Source organism: Anguilla rostrata, chromosome 3 (genome assembly GCF_018555375.3).
Source record: "Anguilla rostrata isolate EN2019 chromosome 3, ASM1855537v3, whole genome shotgun sequence".
Taxonomy (NCBI): domain Eukaryota; kingdom Metazoa; phylum Chordata; class Actinopteri; order Anguilliformes; family Anguillidae; genus Anguilla; species Anguilla rostrata.
The window spans coordinates 19921708-19941467 of NC_057935.1; the positions used below are offsets into that span (position 1 = coordinate 19921708).

At 38.7% G+C, this 19760-nt stretch overlaps 1 protein-coding gene across 2 annotated transcripts in view; it reads left to right on the top strand.

Annotated features, from left to right (window-relative positions):
- Positions 1 to 19760, top strand: part of arhgap15 (Rho GTPase activating protein 15) — a 120018-nt gene that overhangs the window by 7154 nt on the left and 93104 nt on the right. Inside the window, exons 3-6 of one of the 2 annotated variants that reach the window (XM_064326658.1) lie at positions 7181 to 7246; positions 9884 to 9945; positions 11582 to 11669; positions 16175 to 16264. In XM_064326658.1, the coding sequence (XP_064182728.1) occupies positions 7181 to 7246; positions 9884 to 9945; positions 11582 to 11669; positions 16175 to 16264 (306 nt within the window). The remainder of the gene's footprint in view (positions 1 to 7180; positions 7247 to 9883; positions 9946 to 11581; positions 11670 to 16174; positions 16265 to 19760) is intronic. The other variant, XM_064326659.1, reaches the window with a different exon arrangement.

The window sequence follows — 19760 nt, forward strand, 5'->3', positions numbered from 1 at the left end:
AACTCCAAGGCACTTAATCTTATTGTATGGGTAAATCATGACTAAAAACACTGACACTTCAGCAACAACTGCCTTCATCAGGGTGCTTTTTTGCCACAAATAGGCTAAATAAATAAATAAATAAATAGGACAAAACCATTATCAGATAACTTTGGTTACGGGGTTACAAGGAAATTCATAACATGTAGCCTACAAACTGTATTCAGCGTAACCCAATTGGTGGACCTCTCGTATAATTATCAGTGCTTAGAGCAACTGTGTATTGTTGAATCAGACATTGAATTGTCTGATTCGGATTCAAATAATGTTATTATTATTATTATTATTATTATTATTATTATTATTATTAAGTAAATTATACACGTTGAACTATCTCACAGTTCGAATAAGCTGCGGTTGGATGCTGGCAGGGAGCTTGTTTCGGGGAGGTTCCAGTGCACCTCCTGAGACACACCGGGAGGTGAACATTGATTTGCGTTTGCGTGTGCCAGATCGCTGTGGCTCGCGGCGGCTAAACTGATACCGTCGGAGACTTTTGTAAAACACGTGGTCCTCGAAATCGCGGAGAGCGGAACGGCGGCTCGAACAGAAGGCTCTGTCGTTTTTTAAATTCTTATTTTATATATATTTTAAAAAAAAATTAAAAAAAAAAAACATTTTAAAACGTCAACTTGCAACGGTTCTGAGACCAAAGTCATTAAAATGCAACACTGATGATCTAGTAGCATTTTTTTTCTTCGTAAGATTCAATTTATGTCTTCACCTGAACTAGTGAGCTTCCATTCCTCGCATGCAAATATAAGTTTGATAATGCAGAGCAGATACGTTTTTCTCCGTGACCGTTTACCTTGTTTTCAATCATAGGCTACTATAACCATCAAATGCCAGTTTAACATCGCATATCTTTTTTATCCATTATAATCTGATTAAGTCTCTTTTTTCATAACGGCCGTACTGGTTTATAAATTGATTATCGCAAAGAAGCAAAAAATAATGTTTAGTGTTGCCATAAAAAAATAAATAATTATATTTTTTAAAAATAAATAACTGTTTTTGAAAAGAAGAATAGTTAATTCACTCAAATGATTCTGGGCCTAAATCAGATATTCTTAACTTGTTACCAGCATCTTGGCTGATTTCCATATTAACAAGCCGTTTCAGGACTTTCAAAGTGATGAATAATTGACAACAAATTAATTGTTTTGATTGTCGTCCTCAGCGCACAGCGCGCTTTAATGTTTCATGCGTTGCTTCCTGGCTAATTATTCAGACGCCACATTTGTCAGACCCCCGTCTTCATCGGTCCTGTGTTTCCAGAGGGGAGAAAAACAGCCGACTCGTGCGGTAATTAACCAGGCTGCTCAATGACTCGCGCGAGAGAAAAACGGGTTGCTAGTCCAGTCCAGGCATTGTCACGCAAGTATAGAGGCGATTAAAATCCTGAGACAGCAGTTTGAAAAGAAGGGAAATGACACAGTGATGCGGTCGCGTTGGTTTCAGAATCGTTCCTCTTGTTGTTCCTTTTCGGGTGGTTTCTTCCCAAGATCAATGAATGTGATTGTGTGAACTTGGAACTCAATTCATTTTTTCACTGAGACCCAGAAAAACTATAAACAGCAGTAAAACAGCAATGGGGAAACCAGAAGGTTGTAGGTTTGAGATGGTCCATGCTGTGCCTTTAGCAGCACGTTTAACCTGAACTGAACATGTCCAGCTATATGCATGTTGGTTGAATGCTACATTGAATAGGGGCATGCATACTGTATAGTTGCAGCTAATAAGAAAACAGATAATGTTGCATTGCTGAATTTTCACTGAAATGAAAATTGACCGTAGTTTGGCCAACAAAAAAAGCAACACAATATGGTATGTAATAAATAGCATTTATTCAAATTTTAACAATAAAAAATATTAACAGCGACCTGATCTATCATATATAAAACATATTTAGAGATAAGATACATATAAGATACATATGACTAAGCTTAATGCAAATTAACATAACATTACTGGCTGACAAAGCTGTGGTGTGGTTTTGCATTAAACAGAAAACAATTATTTCTTTGAAAAAATAACAGCTTCAATTAACCATTATCCATAACTCACAATTCACAATTAAATGTATGTGTTAAGTTCAGAAATCACTACCCAAATTGTTTTTCAAGTACAAAATAAATAAATAAATAAATTTAAAAAAACTAGCATTTGCATTTGTAGGTGAAAAGTGGTAAGCAATGTTGAGTAAGATAGTGAGAAGGGAGAAAATATCCTGAATGGTTGTAAATTGGATAAATCCTTGTATCACGCCTGAAAAACTAAAATAGAAATGACAACTGTGGGGCACATTGTTGGACGGCTTCCATAAAACATCAGACCGAGTGCCCTCTTGAAAGGTTTATTTACCTTGCCAGGAGTGAAAATGATTCTGCTAATGTGGACTGACAGCTCTTTCTTGTTTTTGATTTGCGGTGGTCAGGAGGGGTGTATATGCAAGCTGGGGACTGGGGACTGGGGGGGGGGGGGATGGGGCTGACAGTAAGACCTTCGTATCCTAAAGACACTGTCAGCCAGGATTGATTTCCACCTTCCCGATGCGTGCGAGTGCCCCTGTGTTGCAGCTGACCCCGGCTCGCGTTACCTTGTCATTTTGTGACACCGAACAAAGCGAAGACGAGCTGGAAATAGCCGGGAACTGACCTTGAACCCATCTGTGAAGCGAGAGATGGCAGGAGCCCTGCGTTTTAGTCACAGCGCCGTGTTCCTCCGTTAGATGCAGTGCTCTGTGAGGGACAGTAGAGGGCAGGGCAGCACTGTCGTAAAGGGAAATATGAAAACATATTCCCTCTACAAAGTTGGACTAACTATACCACTGTACTATTTCCATGTCCTCAGCAATGGTTCTTCCATAGCACATACCTTTAACATGTATATGAACATATCCTACCTGCATTTTTTTTTTTGTTTGGCCCATCCTATCGCTAAAAAACTTTTAGTTAGTGTGCATTGAAGGATATTAGTATTTTATTAATTTTATATACATTTTGGCAAATTTTATTCCTTGAAAGTTTAATTTATTTTGTTTGCTTTAAATATAAGATACTGGATTTAATTTGTTTCTCCAGAAGACAATACATAATTGCAAACAGTACGTTTTCCATATGTAATTTAGAACTACTGTAAACTAAATTTAAAAAAAAAGGTCTAAGTCACTTGAGGAGTTGTAATTTAAATCATATGAATATTTGTGTAAATTATATTTTTGTGAAAATAGTAATATTGTCTAGGAAAGAAATCCAGCCAGTCATTCTCCATAAAGTTCAGTCAAGTTGACGCTTAAATACCAGCTAGCAAATCTGAAAGTCTGACATGTATTTTTGTTTGCTTATCATATTGGAATTCTGAAAGGTCCCATTAAAACCTTGTTTTGCATGTAGAAAGAGCACTGAAATGCTTTTATAAACTTCTCGCATGCTGAGTGATAAATTATAATTTGTGAATTTGTGTACTCTCTCTGATGAGTCTGGCTTTTGACACAATTCAAGAAAAATCTTTTGTAAAGTTGTTATTTATTATTATTATTATTATTATTATTATTACAGTAACTGGAATATGATATTTCTGTCCAAATATTTTAGTTCCGTACCCAGTGTCACAGTGAGGCCGAGTGCCCTAGCACTGAGACTAAATCCACCCCCCCCCCATCCCCCTCCCTGCACATAAGATTTCACCAGCTAGGCAAACACTCACTAAAGGGCTTCAGCTACAGCAGAGGGAGGGAAAAGGACCAGGAATCACTCAAAGTCCCCCAAGCCAAACTCTCCATGCCTAGGAGCAGTGGGGTCCGGAGACAGGGATAACAGGTGAACATCTGCTACAGGAGAAGACATAAGTACATTAGATGCCTTAGCTGGGGACCATTGGTCGTGGGCTCGGTGGGCTAATTGTATGTCTCGTTATGTCGCGAGGAAGCTGTTTGAAAGCTGCCGCTGACCTTACCCCATCATACAGGCAACACTGCAAGCAATTATGTGCCGTCCTGTGCCGACCGCAGGGTGCGTTAATTCAGCGAAAAGCAGTGCCTTAAAAGGACTAGAGCAAATAAGCATTGTGAGGTGAAACAAACGGTATAGATAACACACAAATTCAATTCAGTCAGCACTGTGTAACCATTCCTTACTGACAGGTATTTGCAATTGCCTTGAAAAGGGTTTAGATTTATTGAACATTTGTGCTGAGTGTTTATTCCAAGTTTTTGGATAGCTTGCCTAAAACAGTACTGATTCTGTATACAATATGCTTTTTTTCCACAGAGGCACAGAGGTTGTTCAGAGGCAGCCTGCATATGATTAGACTGCATTTATGAATCATTTTGAATATTCATGATGCAAGTTAATATATTTCCTTTACATGGCATTATTATACATAATGTTGGAATTTTGCATTAAACCATATTGAATCAGCTTAGGACAAAGACTTTGCCCTGGGGGTACCTGGTATGAAAGTACCCCTGGAAGCCAAAAATCTCATTTCAAGTTAAAACCATTTCATATGTAACAGATTTTCAGGCTATTTCTGTTCACTTAAGAAGCAAATCATCCACACTTACAGTAATGAAATGGTAAAGGAAATCCAACAGACAAGCTGAGACTGAACGTGTGTGAAAGGAATTAGGTATTAAAGTAAAATAATATACAACACTTTCTGCTGCATGGGTTTGTCTTTTTAAATGTTTTATTTCACTCTTGGTTTTATATCACTCTTGGTTTTATGGAGTGATATGTATCTTCTTTCTGTCCTCTTTATCACTGTCTTATATAAATATTTTACATAGAGCACTCACCAAACTTTTATGGTGAGCTAATCACATCAATAATTTTCCGAGAATATTTTCTGAGAATGAGTCTGGTAGTATGCAGAAATATTAGCTGCCAGAAATCTGTGTATTGAAACAACTGAAAATTGTCATTATAACTGACAAAAAGTGTAATACATTTTTGGTATAAAAAAGCTGTAATATTCACCAGCCCAGTACTTAGAAATGCAACTATCTAGATGTATAAATAAACAGTGTAAAAATGTAACAGTTTCTGCTTACAATAAATAAATAAATAAATAAATACACACTTACACACATACACACACACACACACATTCTTTTTACCCTCAATTCTGAATGCTCAGTTGGGCTTATGCACATTCCTGTAGCCCTCTGTCATTTTAAGAGAGCACACACAAACACAAGCTCTTCTCCAAAGCACATGAGGTCAAGACACTGAGTCACAGGGTGACACTTCTTGCATAGTTTGTGCAGGTTTTATTATTCTATGTTTTCAGTTGCTAAAAACAAAACCTCACAGTATTGTATATCCACACCACATATATCCTGACATGAGAATGCTCTTCGATTCATTATCTGCTGTACGCAAACAAATGCAAGTCTTCTGTATTGTATGTGTATTAAAATGCCAAGGTATTTAGTCTGTACTGTATTAATACACTATGAAAGTCTTGCTGTTCCATAGTCAGGAACTGAAGGGTTGTAAAATTCACTTAAAATGAACTAAAATAACAGTCAAGAGGTAGTAGGCAAGGCAACCAGTGTGGTTCTGAGTATAGACTCACCCACCCCCCCAGGGCACATTGCTTGGTTGTCCGTTTCTGGGGAAACCCTCCTATTCTGTCACATGTCACATAGCATGGGGGGGGCTTAATTGCATAAGTGACCGCAGGAACTTGTCTCCCTCACAAACATACACTGCAAAGAGAAGTAGACCAACTCAGAGCCTCAACTGCAAAGCCTGTTTCTTCCCCTTGACCTATTTTCGGGAAAAGTATCGCTTAGAAGAGAGATACGGGCTGCTTAATGGTAGGTGACAGAGATGTGTCCTGCAGTGGTTTCTCTTCTTAATCCTCGCCACCTTCGGTAAAAGATCTTTCAGAGGAAACTGTGCGGTTTTTGGCATCCCCACCTCGGGGCAATGAGGGTTTGTCAGTGTACATCTTTTTTATGGTTGGAAGCTATTCCCCAAGAGTGGTGTTCAGGCTGCCCCATTCGAGGGTTAGGTAAGCATGGGTGGCTTCCAAATCATTTTCACCTCAAGCTCTTTGGAACTTGCTCTCGTTTTACCCGTGTGCAGAATTATCCTCGCGTCACCTTGCGTTAAACATGTTTTGTAGTCATCGGAGAGAAGGAACCCGCAGATGTATTTTCTTTGAAGAGTTCTGAAATAAACACAATCTCCTCTGGCTCTCGAGGTGCATTTCACTGGGCTGCAATTCCAGTTGATGCATCTTCTGTGCAATGAACCTGAAGTTCTATCTAGAACCCTATGGCTAAGCTATCCTTCCCTTGAGACAAGAAACAAGCATGATCTATTATCGTCCAACAGATACATGTCTGCAGTTTTAAAGGGATAATGAGGACTGCTATACTTTCAGTTGTCTGGTTTTTTTAGAGCACAGGCTGATAAAGAACATACCAATATCCACAATTCAGTTTTAAATGGGAGATGAGTACCTATATTAATTTCTTTGAAGAATTCCTAATATATCTGAAGTTTTTTTAAATTTTATATATTTATTTTATTTTATTTGTTTTATTTTTATTTGTATTAGATTAGATTTAATCAGATTTGTATTTTTCTAAACATCCTCACCTGAGATACTCATTATGGCTTTCAAAAAGAAATCAACCAAAACATCAGGACAAGGCCCCATTTGGGAATCAAACCAACAGTCTCTGAGTTCCCTAACCTTTGTGACCTTTGGTTTTGCTGGTACAGGCAGGGAGAAAAGAAATTTATTTTGGGAGTTTATATGAGGCAAACAGGAAATAGCAGGTACATTTCGATCAAACTGAGAGTCCATGACTCACATTGTTAAGTTGATGTGTCAAACAGCCACTTTCAACATTGCAGTAGGAAACAGAAAACGTGAATTTACATGTGTGGAGGGAGTGCGAGGCAGAAAGCAGGAAGGAAGCACACAAATTTCTCTCACGCAAGCTGCAGCAGGTGCAAGCCCAGATCAAGCGCTTGTGAAACGCAAGTTTGGTCGTGCAGTTCTTCAGCACCAGTTTGCTTTGATATTCACATAATTTCCTGAAACATTTTCCATCTGCAGTCTGAGATTTGATTAAATGAGGAAATGCAACTACATCTTCCTCTCTGCCTTGATGCAGATAACGCGCCATCGGAGGAATCAATCTCAGCATAACGTGAGTGACATCAGCACAACGGACCATCCTGTGAGTACCGCCATCTGTCTGCTGTGGGGGACAGGAAGTAGGAAGCATTACATCACAATAACGGAACATTATGACCTCTCTGTTGTCCTTGCCTGAGAAATGTCATTGGCCACTCCTCTTATACTGCTGTAAGAGTACTGATTTTGGGCAAAGGTGGTTCACTGCTTTTATGTCCAATGAATGTCCAATGAAACCTTAGACAGTTCAATAATCATTGATTTAATTAAATTCAGTTTTCATAAAGGCACTTGAAAGAAAAACAGGAAATAGGATGAATTATCAGGCAACATGCCAAATCAAAAGTCTAAAAATATGCATATGAGTGTGTGTGTGAGAGAGAGGTAGACAGATAGATAGAGAGAGAGAGAGAGAGAGACCAACAAAACTGCCCTTCCATGCCTCACACAAAACCATTCATCACTCAACCATTCATATAAATACATAATTCTTCATCATGTTTAATTGACTTCCAGAGCCACAAGAGTATTCTGCAGAAGTTCATTGTCTGTATGATAAGACAGGGCTGTGGTTCAAAATGAATAGCAAAATAAGTATTTCAAGTATGCCCATTGACTCCACTAATGCCACACAGTGCAGCAATTGGGGTAACGGAACTGATCATAGTGCCAGGCTATGGTGTGTATTTAAAACCAGGCTATGTCTTCCGGGCTCCATGTTAATGGGGTTGACTTATAACCAAGCATCCACCAACAATCAATTCAAATGTGGGCCTCATATGAAAACCTTCAACATAAGTGATAACATGCTCATGTTTAAATAATCTCCAGAAAAAGAAAAAAAAAATCTGGGTTGGTATTGTTTGATACCTCTCTGTTGAACCCCTTTTATAAGCTCATTAATTTGTACTGCAAACAAGAGAAAACAGGCTACTGGGTAAAGCGATGGGTTGCAACAATGAGCAGGTATGTGGGGACAGCTTACTAGATGTGTGCCTATCCTTCAAGGCAGGCTTTGTCATTTTTATTAAAGACATAATAAAAATTACAAATGAAATGATTTGATACGGGGAAGCCTTTTATTCAGAAAATTATCCTCTGAATAATTTCAGTATAGGAACTTTTTAAAGTGATGCAAGAATAAATGAGCAAGTTAATTGTTCTTAAAAAGCTTCTTCAGTTTTGTAACCCTCTACTTGTGGTATCATCTATCTCCTGCAGTTGTGTTTGTTTCATGTGCTTGCAATACGCAGACCACAGACAAACCAAACGCTCTATCTAGGCTTATAATGATTATGCTTTTAAAAATTATCATTATATATGGTCTTTGTGCAAGACAGCGTTCTATTCGTTTAGTTGGATCTACAAACATCTTAATTCAAAACCTTGGCAGGTCAGCTGTTCTTTATTTGTTAAATTTTTTTATTACATTGCTCTCTCTGTTTTAATTTCGTACACGTATTCAAAACAAAGAGTTCTCCTGTTTATTCAGTGATGCAGCGTCCCATCATTAATAATGATTGTTTAGCATAACTTATTGTCCGGATTTCAGTTATAGTTTTGGCACTTTTTAACTCGCGGAGTTAAATTGCGGAATTTCGGAGCTTTTAGGGGCTAGGTCGTTTATGCTTGGATTTCAGACACTGTTGAGAGAAAAGTCAGTGTTTATCCTTTGTGGGTCAGGTCCGGTACAACTGCATTCTTCTTTCTTTTTCACAACTTTTTTTCCCCTCTATTTTCTGAAGGGCTCTCACTTGTAGGAGTTGTTTTTTTTTTGACCCTCTGCTTTAAAAACATTTCCTTTTGGACAGTTGTTTTGTCAGATGGCACATGGTGGAATCTGACAGGAACTCTGCTGAGGGCAGCCGTTGGCTTTCTTGAGCGTTTAACCTGGCTCTACCTCATTTATGCCTCTCCTTTGGGGGGGGGGGGGGGGTCTGCAGGGAATCACTCTTTGCCTTGTTTGCACCCCCATTCCTGGCCAGTTTCTCATTTCAACTGTTTCTCATCTCTACCTAAGGCCTTGTATTGTCCTTGGCTACAGAAGGCAAAGCCCATTTATTTTATTTTGAAATCTTTACATAAATAATGTTTATTGTCTTGCGCCAGTTGAATTCCATTCATTCATTACAAATGCGCTTCAAATGCAATTTTCCTCATGCGTGGAAGGTACTAAAGTTGTGTAATATGCCAACATCTGGGAAAAGAGGTAAAACAGCAAGTTTCATATTTAAAAAAAGAAATTCCTTAAAAATGCCATGCCAGCAAGGAATTCTAGATGTGAATTTGTGTTCTAGATTTACCCTCTATGCAGGACATTACCCTCGCTGTTGTCCTCGATGTATTAAGCATGTCATCGCATTGATGACATTGATAATTACATTTTATGCAGGTCAGACATTGGGCCATTTATACTCATAACTCAGCATATCTTTATAGCTAATTTTATTTTAATAATTCTATTCTATGTTCGAGAATAGTAGTCTGCAAAAAGGTATGGGTTGCTGTATTGTATTAACCTACAGTAAGAATGAAGGACAACAAACTGCAAAATTGAACATGGGTATAATCCTCATTTAGGATATTATGTAATTATTGCACATGTTGGTTTATGGAACAAAATTCTGTATTGTAAATGTAACAATTTTGCATACATGTTTCTTTTTTCTCCTAACTTCAGACCATCCTCAAAGGTGAATATCTGAACAAAGCCAAGATAGCAGACGGAGGCAAGAAACTGAGGTACGCTCCAAGCTCGGTGGTCATTAGAAGCCTGGAGGGAGGATGGGGATGGAAACCCAGAAAATGATGGAACAGATCTGAACAAACATAACATGGCCCACATTCCCATGGTCGCTGAAAATTAAATGCTTCCTTCTGTTTTAGAAATACGAGCAAATGATGGAAAATACTGCGGTATCACAAAAAGTCAGCTTGTATAGTTGACTTTTTTTATTTACACATCCGTCCTTCATTCTAACTGGTTAACATTATTTTATTAGTCACGTAGCATTGTCAGCATATAGATATTGCTAAAAACAACTGTCCAGCATTGATGTGGCCAGTAGTTTTGGAACATGCATCATGGACACTCACAGAAATTGAATTTTCGGACAAAGGTCTTCAAATTATTGAATACATAAATCAATAAATAAATAAATAAATATTGTCCTGATATATTATTCTAAATGCTTGCTCAATTATTCTTAAATGGTTTGGGCTATTGCAGAGAAGGCTGAGCATGTATCTTTAGCTAATGTTTGAGTACAGTCCGATACAGGAGTTGTGTTTAAAGTTTTTTAGAAAATTAAACCTAAATTGATAGGAGCAAAAATAAGGAATACCACAATGAACACGGGGACAGTTATATAGTTATGATCATTTGGAGCTTACTGAGTACACTATGGATCATACACTGTTATAAATAGGCTCATGCCACACTGAACATTATCTTCAATTTCAACTAAAGTTAATGCTGCGGAGGATGAAGTTAACACATTGAGAGATCTCTGAATTTCATATAATCCCTGATCTTAGCTTAAAATAGCTTTTTTTTCAAAGAACAGATGTATACTTCCTTTCATGTTCAACCCAAAAATAAAGATCATCGATTCATATTAGCATTTCGTGTCCATGACAGTAATGACTGCCTTATCTTTCTTGGAGGTTAAAGATGTTATAATCTGCCCTGAAAAGCTTTATTCATTAACAGAGAGGGTAGTTTCGTGTTATCGAGAAGGCCTTAACTTCTGTTCATCGTAATCCTTCCACTGAGAAAGGGGAGATTGTGTTTGTCAAACGCTATCGGCCTTAATGTAAAATTAAAGATGGTGATTACAAACTTCAGATCAGGAATGAACAGTGTAATCATGTGTGAAATAATTTGTCCAAATACTGGGAAGAGATGTCAGAACAGGATTGAAACAGATTCAGGATTACAGCCAATCAGCATGCAGTTGAGGTCAGAGTTTCCTGCTTTGACCTACTTAGATAGATCTTCTTGTGTCTTGCTGCCAAGGGCACTGGACGTGATGAAATAAAGACCAGGCCACGTGTTTGCTCAGTGTGTTTTGTGTCCAAAACCCCACTCTGGAATTTATTTTAAAATGCCCTTCTAAAGTTCAGTTTGTAACATCATAAATGTAAGATTTAGGATTGACCCCTTTTTTTTAGATGGCATCCATAAGTGTCCTACCCTTGTATTTCTACATGTGACTACGTAAAACCTTCTTAAGAATTAAATAAACATTCATAGATACTGTTTTATCTGGCTTTCATGTAGGATCTGCTATAAAAAATAAAAATCTTTAATTTTGATGCCTTATGTCATATATGTTATCTCTAAATTAGATTTATTTTTGCGTTCCTTTTTTCATAGGAAGAACTGGACCTCCACATGGGTTGTCCTTGATGTTAACCAGCTGTTGTTTTACAAAGAAAGCAAGCAAGAGGCTTTGACAAATTTGGTAGGTGGATCATTTCCCGAACATTTTTGGATTCTGACTTGATCTCAATTTGTGTGATTTCTATCAGTCGCCTCTAAGATATCAGATTGTCAGATATATGACAAATGTAATTGTGTTATCCATAGATTTCCTATTCCTGAACAGTCAGAGAATTAGTACGGTGTGACAGATGGAGTGGTGGGATCTCCTGATCGTCATGCTGGAGATACCGGCAGGACTGATATGATCAAGCTGGATTTGATTTAGTCGTTTCTTTGGTGGGACAAAAGAAATTAAGATATGGGATTTATTTACCAGAACCCTTCGCAGATTTCTCTGCTCATTACCTGTGAGTGTGTGTGCGCCTGTGTGTTGTGCGTGTGTGTGTGTGTGTGTCTGGCTCATACTTTAATCTTAATGTGTGCCTTTATGTAAACAGAAAGCCACACCTCACAGCTCAGTGACTAAACCTCAGTACAAAAATACAGGACACACACTATCAGTGCTCTCTCCCAGCCTCCTCACTCTCTCCCGCAGTCTCTTTATCTCTCTCCCTCATGGTAGCACAAGGTAATTTCACAGGGTAGCCTTGTACCTTGTGTTAAACAAGCTATTTAGGAGAGGTACATCTCCTCATCTCCTGCAGAGTTCAGTGCAAACAGACAGTCATGTAAATACTCTGAGTGAATGTCATAAGGGTCCCCGGGGGACAGGGTGAGAGGTGGGGGGAGGGAAAGGGGGGGGGGGGGGGTGTTCAGCGTGACAGTCCCAGGAGCAGCCAGACAGATGTTAACTCGCGGGGAGGCAGCACAGCTCACCTTGTAACAACAGCAGGGAAAGGATGACAGAGCAGGCTCAGAGGAGTGTGTGTGTGTGTGTGTGTGTGTGTGTGTGTGATCCTTCCTGCCGCCTGTCATCCATCAGGAGGTGGTGCAGTTACGACAGCTCCTGTTATAACTACCTGACAGGTAGTGGAGGGAAGAGCCTCAGTCATAATCGCTCACGCTTACAGCCTGGGGATCCCCTTTTTGCCTTTTCCTCTCTTCCTTTCTGTCTCTCATTTTAGAGTACAGTTTTTGTTCAGCTGGTTTTATGATTCTGAATGGCTTTAATACTGTAGCTTAATATTGTCTCTCACTTTTTTTCTCATCCTGACTGGCTTGTATGGCAGCATAGCTCACAGAGCATGTATTGCTTCTCAAAGCAGGTGTTTGCTTGAGGGTACAATAGCAGCAACCCTCTGGGGATTTGGACCAGCAATCTTCTGGTTCCATGATCCAGTCATGTTTATATTATATGGTCACTCAAGATAAGAGCACCTGCTAAATTAATGCAATGTAGTTCTATGCAATTAGAAAGTGCTTTTGATTTGTTCATAGATGTGATTGACAGCACTGTGTAGCACCGCCCACCTTATGGTTCTCTCTCCCATCACAACACAAAGGTTTTTGTTTTTCTGATTTAGCTCAGGCAAGGGTTGGACTCTCCAAAGTACAAACACACCCTTCTGTCCAGCATGAGCAGACAAGAGCAGAGGAGTGCAAGTGATTCTTATCTTAAATGGATATTAAAACTAGAAGTTTTGGGGATAAAACAGAAGAAATAATTTGTTAATATTTGCTTTTCTTTGTTTTGTTTTTTTTTAATTTAATTTCCGCAAGGAAACCATCCACACACACAGACACAACAGCATTGAATTGAGTGTGCAGCTGAGAAAAAAAAAAAGCCCAAATGGGCTTATAGTACTCTCACCTAGTACTAATCAATTGAAACATTAATCGATAATAGCTAAAAAAATAAACACATTAGCAGCCAGACACAGTGCATTGCAATGACAGATCTGGTCCTGCAGAGTTTTGGACCGGAACGGTTCAAGTAGCCGCTTCTGGGAAGCGACAGGAGAGCGAGGCGTTGAGGTTTGTGGTCAACGCCCTCACGCGCTCCGAGAGCGGTTAAGGTCTGCCGGCCGGCCGGCCACCGTTTCCAGAAAATGAGTAAAATCAACTTTGGCATTTCGCTAGGCCTGCATTCCTGGCACAGCAGTCCCCCCACTGGCAGAGTGAACGGATCTAATTAGCCTCAGAGCTGATTTCCTTCTCTTGTAAAATGAGATGATGTCAATGTTCTGACACCAGCTACAGATCAATACGTGACATTCACTTTTCTGCATATTCATCCACTGAATGCTGCAGATGTTATATTTGTTGTAAACTGTTCCAAATGGGGCATTACACTTATGTGTTGTAATTTAAACTGAATGTTGTTAAAATCACTGCTATTATTATCAGTATTGATGTACTGAACTATTATTGATGTGCTGCAGATATAATTGACCTCTTTGAGACTTAAATGAATGGTACTAACAAGAACTACACACTGTGCATGTATGTCGAAGCATATGAAAACATCTCTCTCATATTTCAGTTGATGTTAACACTTAATACGGTTTCTTTCTTTGGTCTTCTCATTCATAACAGGCAAATATAATTATCTTTGATATAGAGGATTGGAGATCACCCCATAAAAAAGCAATCAAAATATTTACCAGCATGTGAAGATGTTTAATTCTCACAATTTTAATCCCTCCGGTCTCTGATGTAGCCTGGTTGGAAAAAACAGCAGTCTCTGGGGTGAGCGTTTACTGAAGGACAGAACCGTTTTCAAAGGCTTTCACTTTTGATTTCCACTTAGGGAGAGGTCTTCAGGAGGCACATTGTAAGTAGCTTTCCATGTTGTAAGTAGCTAGAGTAGGTCTTACAGTCTGATAGCACAGAGGCTAGTGATTGGTAATTTATTGTAGTTTTAAAAAGCAGGGATGCATCACACATACAAATCTAATCTGATTCACTGATAGAACTTAAAAAAATAATAATAATGATTAAAAGTTAAAACAGAGCGCTTCTGCGTATTCCCTGATGTTTACAGCTCATTTACCACCATTTCCTTGACCCACTCATGACTTGGCTTGTCCATGAAGTTCATTTATGAATTCACTAACTGGTCATGTTCAGTGCTTTATCATAATTCATGGGTTCCCAAGCCTGATTCAGGGGTTTCTCAATCCATAGCTTAAAGCAGACAATTAAGCGGTTTAGCCAGCTCAGTTTGTTTCTTGGGTCAGAACTGGTTGCCAAAATCCAGGTCAGAATAAAAATCAGCAGACCATTTGACTTATAGAGGGCACAGGGACTGAAATGAGCTGTCTACAATACTGTCAGTATGATGCCCTCAAAGAGCATTACAAGGTTAAGGTAAAGTGTTATATAACATTTAGATAAAATATGTTTCATATCTATGGTCTTATTTATTTACATTTTTGGGCAATGGGCAATCATTGTACAGTTATTACCTTTAGGAAATGGACAGCCTTTACTTTTGTCTCAGCATACTGTAGGTAACTATACTCGTATTCTCTTTGGAAAAGATAACCAATAATAAACAGCAGACCGGTTGTGTGTGTGTCCACAGACTAGTTTATATTGCAAAAGAAGGGTTTCTTACACTTTTCCCCCCAGAGTTTATTTAGACATTAAATATTTCTCCTGGCCCCTTGGAAACGCTGGTGCATCCAAGAGTTAATATAAATCACTAAATTCAAAGCCCATCTTTCAACAGCATGGAGCACTGCGGGGATGTGTTAAGTGCGGCATACAAGTGTGTTCCTATGGGTTTCACCGGGGGATTTCATGTGAATTGGCGCTTATATCAACTGGTGATTTGGACACACCCATGAAATACTGACAGCATGAGCACATTCCTGCTGTTTTCTCGTATAATAAAAAAATGCACTCTTTTGAAAAAGTACGTCATTTGTCACAATCTCCTGTCATCTGGGATTTGGGAATACCACAGCATTGCCTGTGGAAAGCATGCCTGACTTTACTTGCTGAAATCACAGAATCATACTGGGAACATGCAATCTGAAAACTCTTAATTCTCATTTGTTTTATTCCATGCTTTCCTGTGCATTTATTTGCAGGAAATACATTATTCGTTTATTTGTATTTACATGCACTTCCAAGTTATTAGCTATGATGTGTCTCGAGATTGCTTTTTCAGAATAAAAATTATGGAACAGATTCATTTAGTTGAACAATTACCAGCATTCATACATTAAATAAAATAAAGCTTTTTGTGCAGTCTATTGTTGATACTTCAGCTGTGACTAAAACATTAAAATAAAAACGATTTAAATGAAGATTAACACCCAGGAAAACACATTAAGGGACTGCACCCATGTTCAAATGCATTTTTGACATATAAACCCAAAAGTGAACCATAAAACAAAACCAGGCTTCCTTTCCTTTTTTGGTGGGTTGATTTCTTACTGGTTGAGGATGACTGCAAATTATAATTCATCTATCGCTCTGCTTCTTCATTTGTTTGTGCACCGTTTTCAGGCAGCTAATTTGTCACACCACAGTTTACCTTTATATCCTTACATATTTGTGACAGCGCAATGCAAGCGCCTCTTTTTCTGCCTGATGCAGGGTACGGGAAATATTTTCTCTTTCTTTGTTCTTCAGAAGCCGGGATGCAAGCCAGAAGGCATCGATCTTTGCGGGGCTCTCGTTGAATGGTCACCGGATAAGTCGAGCCGGAAGAACGTCTTTCAGGTCAGGAATCTGAGGTTTTCTGTTGAAAACATTTATCAGTAAACTCTGACTGGCAATTGCAAATGTTCTCCACCAACTTTAGTTTTGCCAGTTCAAACAACCAAAACTAACTTTGAGTGTTGTGAAGCAGCAAATGGACACTTGTACTTATTTGCAAGGGCAGGCTGATTGTGCCCAGTCCATCATTTTTTGGGATAATCAGTGGTGACACAGATAGACTATGTTGAAATGTTATAGGGCTTTGGGCTTTACTGTAGTGTGGCGTTGTACAGTTATATGGTGTGTGTCCGTGCATGTTTTATCTTTTTTGAGACATCCCAAAGTGCATCACTTTCAGTCCACATATCACTTTGTCCTGGAAAGTGGTGTCTGTCCAAGCTGTCCAAGTGTGGTCTTCCTGTTTATTTGTCCAACTATAGTCTGAGACTATAGTAAACACACAACCAGGGAATTGCAGTCAGTGCAGATTCTTGTTTGAAAGGGATTTCAGCAGCCATTGCTGCTCAAACTTCAGAAACAAAAAAAAAATTAAAAAACACTGGAATCATTCTGGACATCTGCTCTGGCAGGAGCTTGTTGTATATGACTATTGACACAGTATTTCTGTAATGTTCTGTGTGCGTTTCTTGATGTGGAATGTGCGTTTTGTAAACTGAGGAAGCAAAATTGCTTTTGCAATGGAGTTGGCATCTGTAGAGTATGTTCTAATCCTGGGAAACTCAGCCCAAAACAGAAACGTGAGATTTGGAAGAAAATATGACCACGTGATTCAGCTTATTTTTGGGGATAAGCGGACATCCGTCTCATTTTTTTTTCATCACAATGTTTAATGAGTCTATAAATTGCTCTGACTTTATACAGTATGACATATGTATTCATACATTTCTATGGAGAATAGCACACAAATGCAACCCAACTGCACCAGTTTCCTGCTGGTTTTTATCAACACATCATCTTATAAAGACCCAAATGAATCTCTTACTTCATTCTGACCACTGGTCATGCATGCTAGATCTCTTCAAAATATAATCTAAGATGTAGAAAAGTGGCAAAAAAGGTCAGTCATGAAGATTTAACAAAATTAGCCATATTAGACAAAAATAAAAACATTTGTTCAATGTGGGAGAAAATGAATGCAGGATAGAAATAAAGGCTGAGAATCGAGTTTGAGCTTGCAGCATTTTTAAGTTTGTCTAGAGTGACCTGCACTGTGACTGGCGGCCACAAAGCCAATGGCAGCAATCTCACTAAGTAGAAGCTGCCCCTCCCTCAGAAATAGGTCTTAGCAGCAGAAGCTGTCCTGTATCTCTGTTCCAGGCCTGCAGTTTAACAGAGAGGAGCTGAAATGTCTCAAATGCAAGCTCTAACCTATTACCCACAAAAAAAACATGGTGTCCTTATGCAAGGGTGTTCCATCTGTCGATTCCCTAGGATTGTTAAATTTACAAAGTTCATTAGTATCTGCCATTTTGGGGGATGTGGGGTTAGGATAGAGTTTAAAGCAGTTTATGAGAGTGAATTATCACTCAATGTGTGTGTGTGTGTGTGTGTGTGTGTCCTTTGGGACTTTTCTCCACTCAGACTTAGATGTTTGCCCATTGATTCTCCTGCATGCTTTAATTTGTCGCTCAAAGGTTACATTGTATTTTTGCAATGACGTAATCGAAAATCACGACTCTCAGCGCGATTCTGCAAAGCATCATGTGCTGTTTGCATAGCTCGTCCAAAACACGCACCGATCTTATGAAAAAAAAAAAAAAAAAAACTTCCAGGAAAATTTCGAAAACTCTTGCAAAGCTTAGCTGCTGCGTCAGATGGACTGCAGCCAGCAGCTAGAGCAGAGAAGCCGTTGAGTTTTTTGGTCAGATTGTGTTTGTCAGCGTGTGCTGTGAGGCCATTGCCTTCTTTCCCTGTAGGATTTCACTGCTTCAGGGAGGGAAGGGTATCATGTTCACCCTTATTACAGTGACTGTGCATTGCTTTCAGACAAAAAAGCAATGATCTTGTATCTAGTAATATTCTAAGAAAGTACCCTGGGAGGAAATCAAACTGTTGTTCATTTTATCAACCATGAATTACTTTCTGAAATATGAAATGGGGCGGGGGGGGGGGGGAGGGGGAGGAATTCAGACCTTGGCCTTTGGATGTCATAACACTCTTAGACTTCTCTGGCATTGAGTGGTTCTTTACCGAGTTTGACTGAAATCTTAATGCAGTGAGGATTAAGAGGGTATTACAACATAATCTTGAATAATCCAAAATGCTACAGACAAGGAGAGAACGATAAGAACCACACCAACACTTCCTGAGGTCTGACAACATTGTCAGTCAATGGTGGGATTACAAATAGCGTAGTGGTTGGTACTAACATCTACCATTCTTTAACACATAGAAGCCATTTGTAGGGGTATTATTTAAAATCTGTACCTCTTGAAGCACTGGCTAGCTAGCCAATGGAGCAAAGTCCACGCATGAGACAGACAAGGCTAAGAAGATTTATATTTCTATTTAATTGTGTGCCCGGTTCATAAGATGTAATGTGATGTAAAAATGTCATGCTGTATGATTATTATTACTTTTTTAGACTAGATTTGAATTTACAGATTTTAAATTCCCTCAGCAATGTCTGTCAGTTTTTCTCAGGAATTTCACTGGTGGAAAAACAAATTTATCTGATTTTTAAAGTATTGTGTAAAATAATTATGCTTTTGGAACCACAAGAAATATATTTACTCTTACTTTCACTGGATATGAAACTGAATTAAATGAATGATATTCATTCTGTGGGCTAATTAAGTGCCACTATCATGTACAAACCATTGCACATAAATGCAATAGTCTGTGTTTAAGACTTAATGGTTTACACATTTGTTTGTATTATTTGGCCATTATACTACATGTTTGATGTGATATTTTTCCCTAGAGTTCAGATTAACTTTTACGAGTGACCAAGATATTATAGTGGCTAAGTCATATATTTACCTCAAATAAAATTATGACTGTAATAACAAATGACATGATAATCAGATTCAGGACTTAGATTAAAGATGAATTGCAATAGATAGAGCCAGAAGGCTAAAATGTGAAGCTGCTGATGACCTAGACATTGTAGCATTGTGCGCCAATGTCATCCGATGTGACAGTATACAGTTTCACCCTTGACCCAGGAACCACAACAGTTGTCATTCTGTGGAAAATGTGTGAGGAAACGGATAGCCTGCATTTAAGGGCATGCAGCCTTTGGGGTCAGAAAGTCAAAATGGTGTGGGCTGAGTGTGGGAAAGAAACGAAAACCACGATGAAAGCAGAAAGCAGTCAAGAGCGCCTTTCATGTCAAAGCTGGGAGGGCTAGATTAAGACCATCTTAACGTATGTAATCTTTTGCTTGTGGCGCAGTGACGTGACTTAAGTATGCCTTTTACCATTTTCAGTGCTAGCAATGGACACACTGCACTGTACACTTTGACAATCAGGATCTCCTTCAATGTTACATACA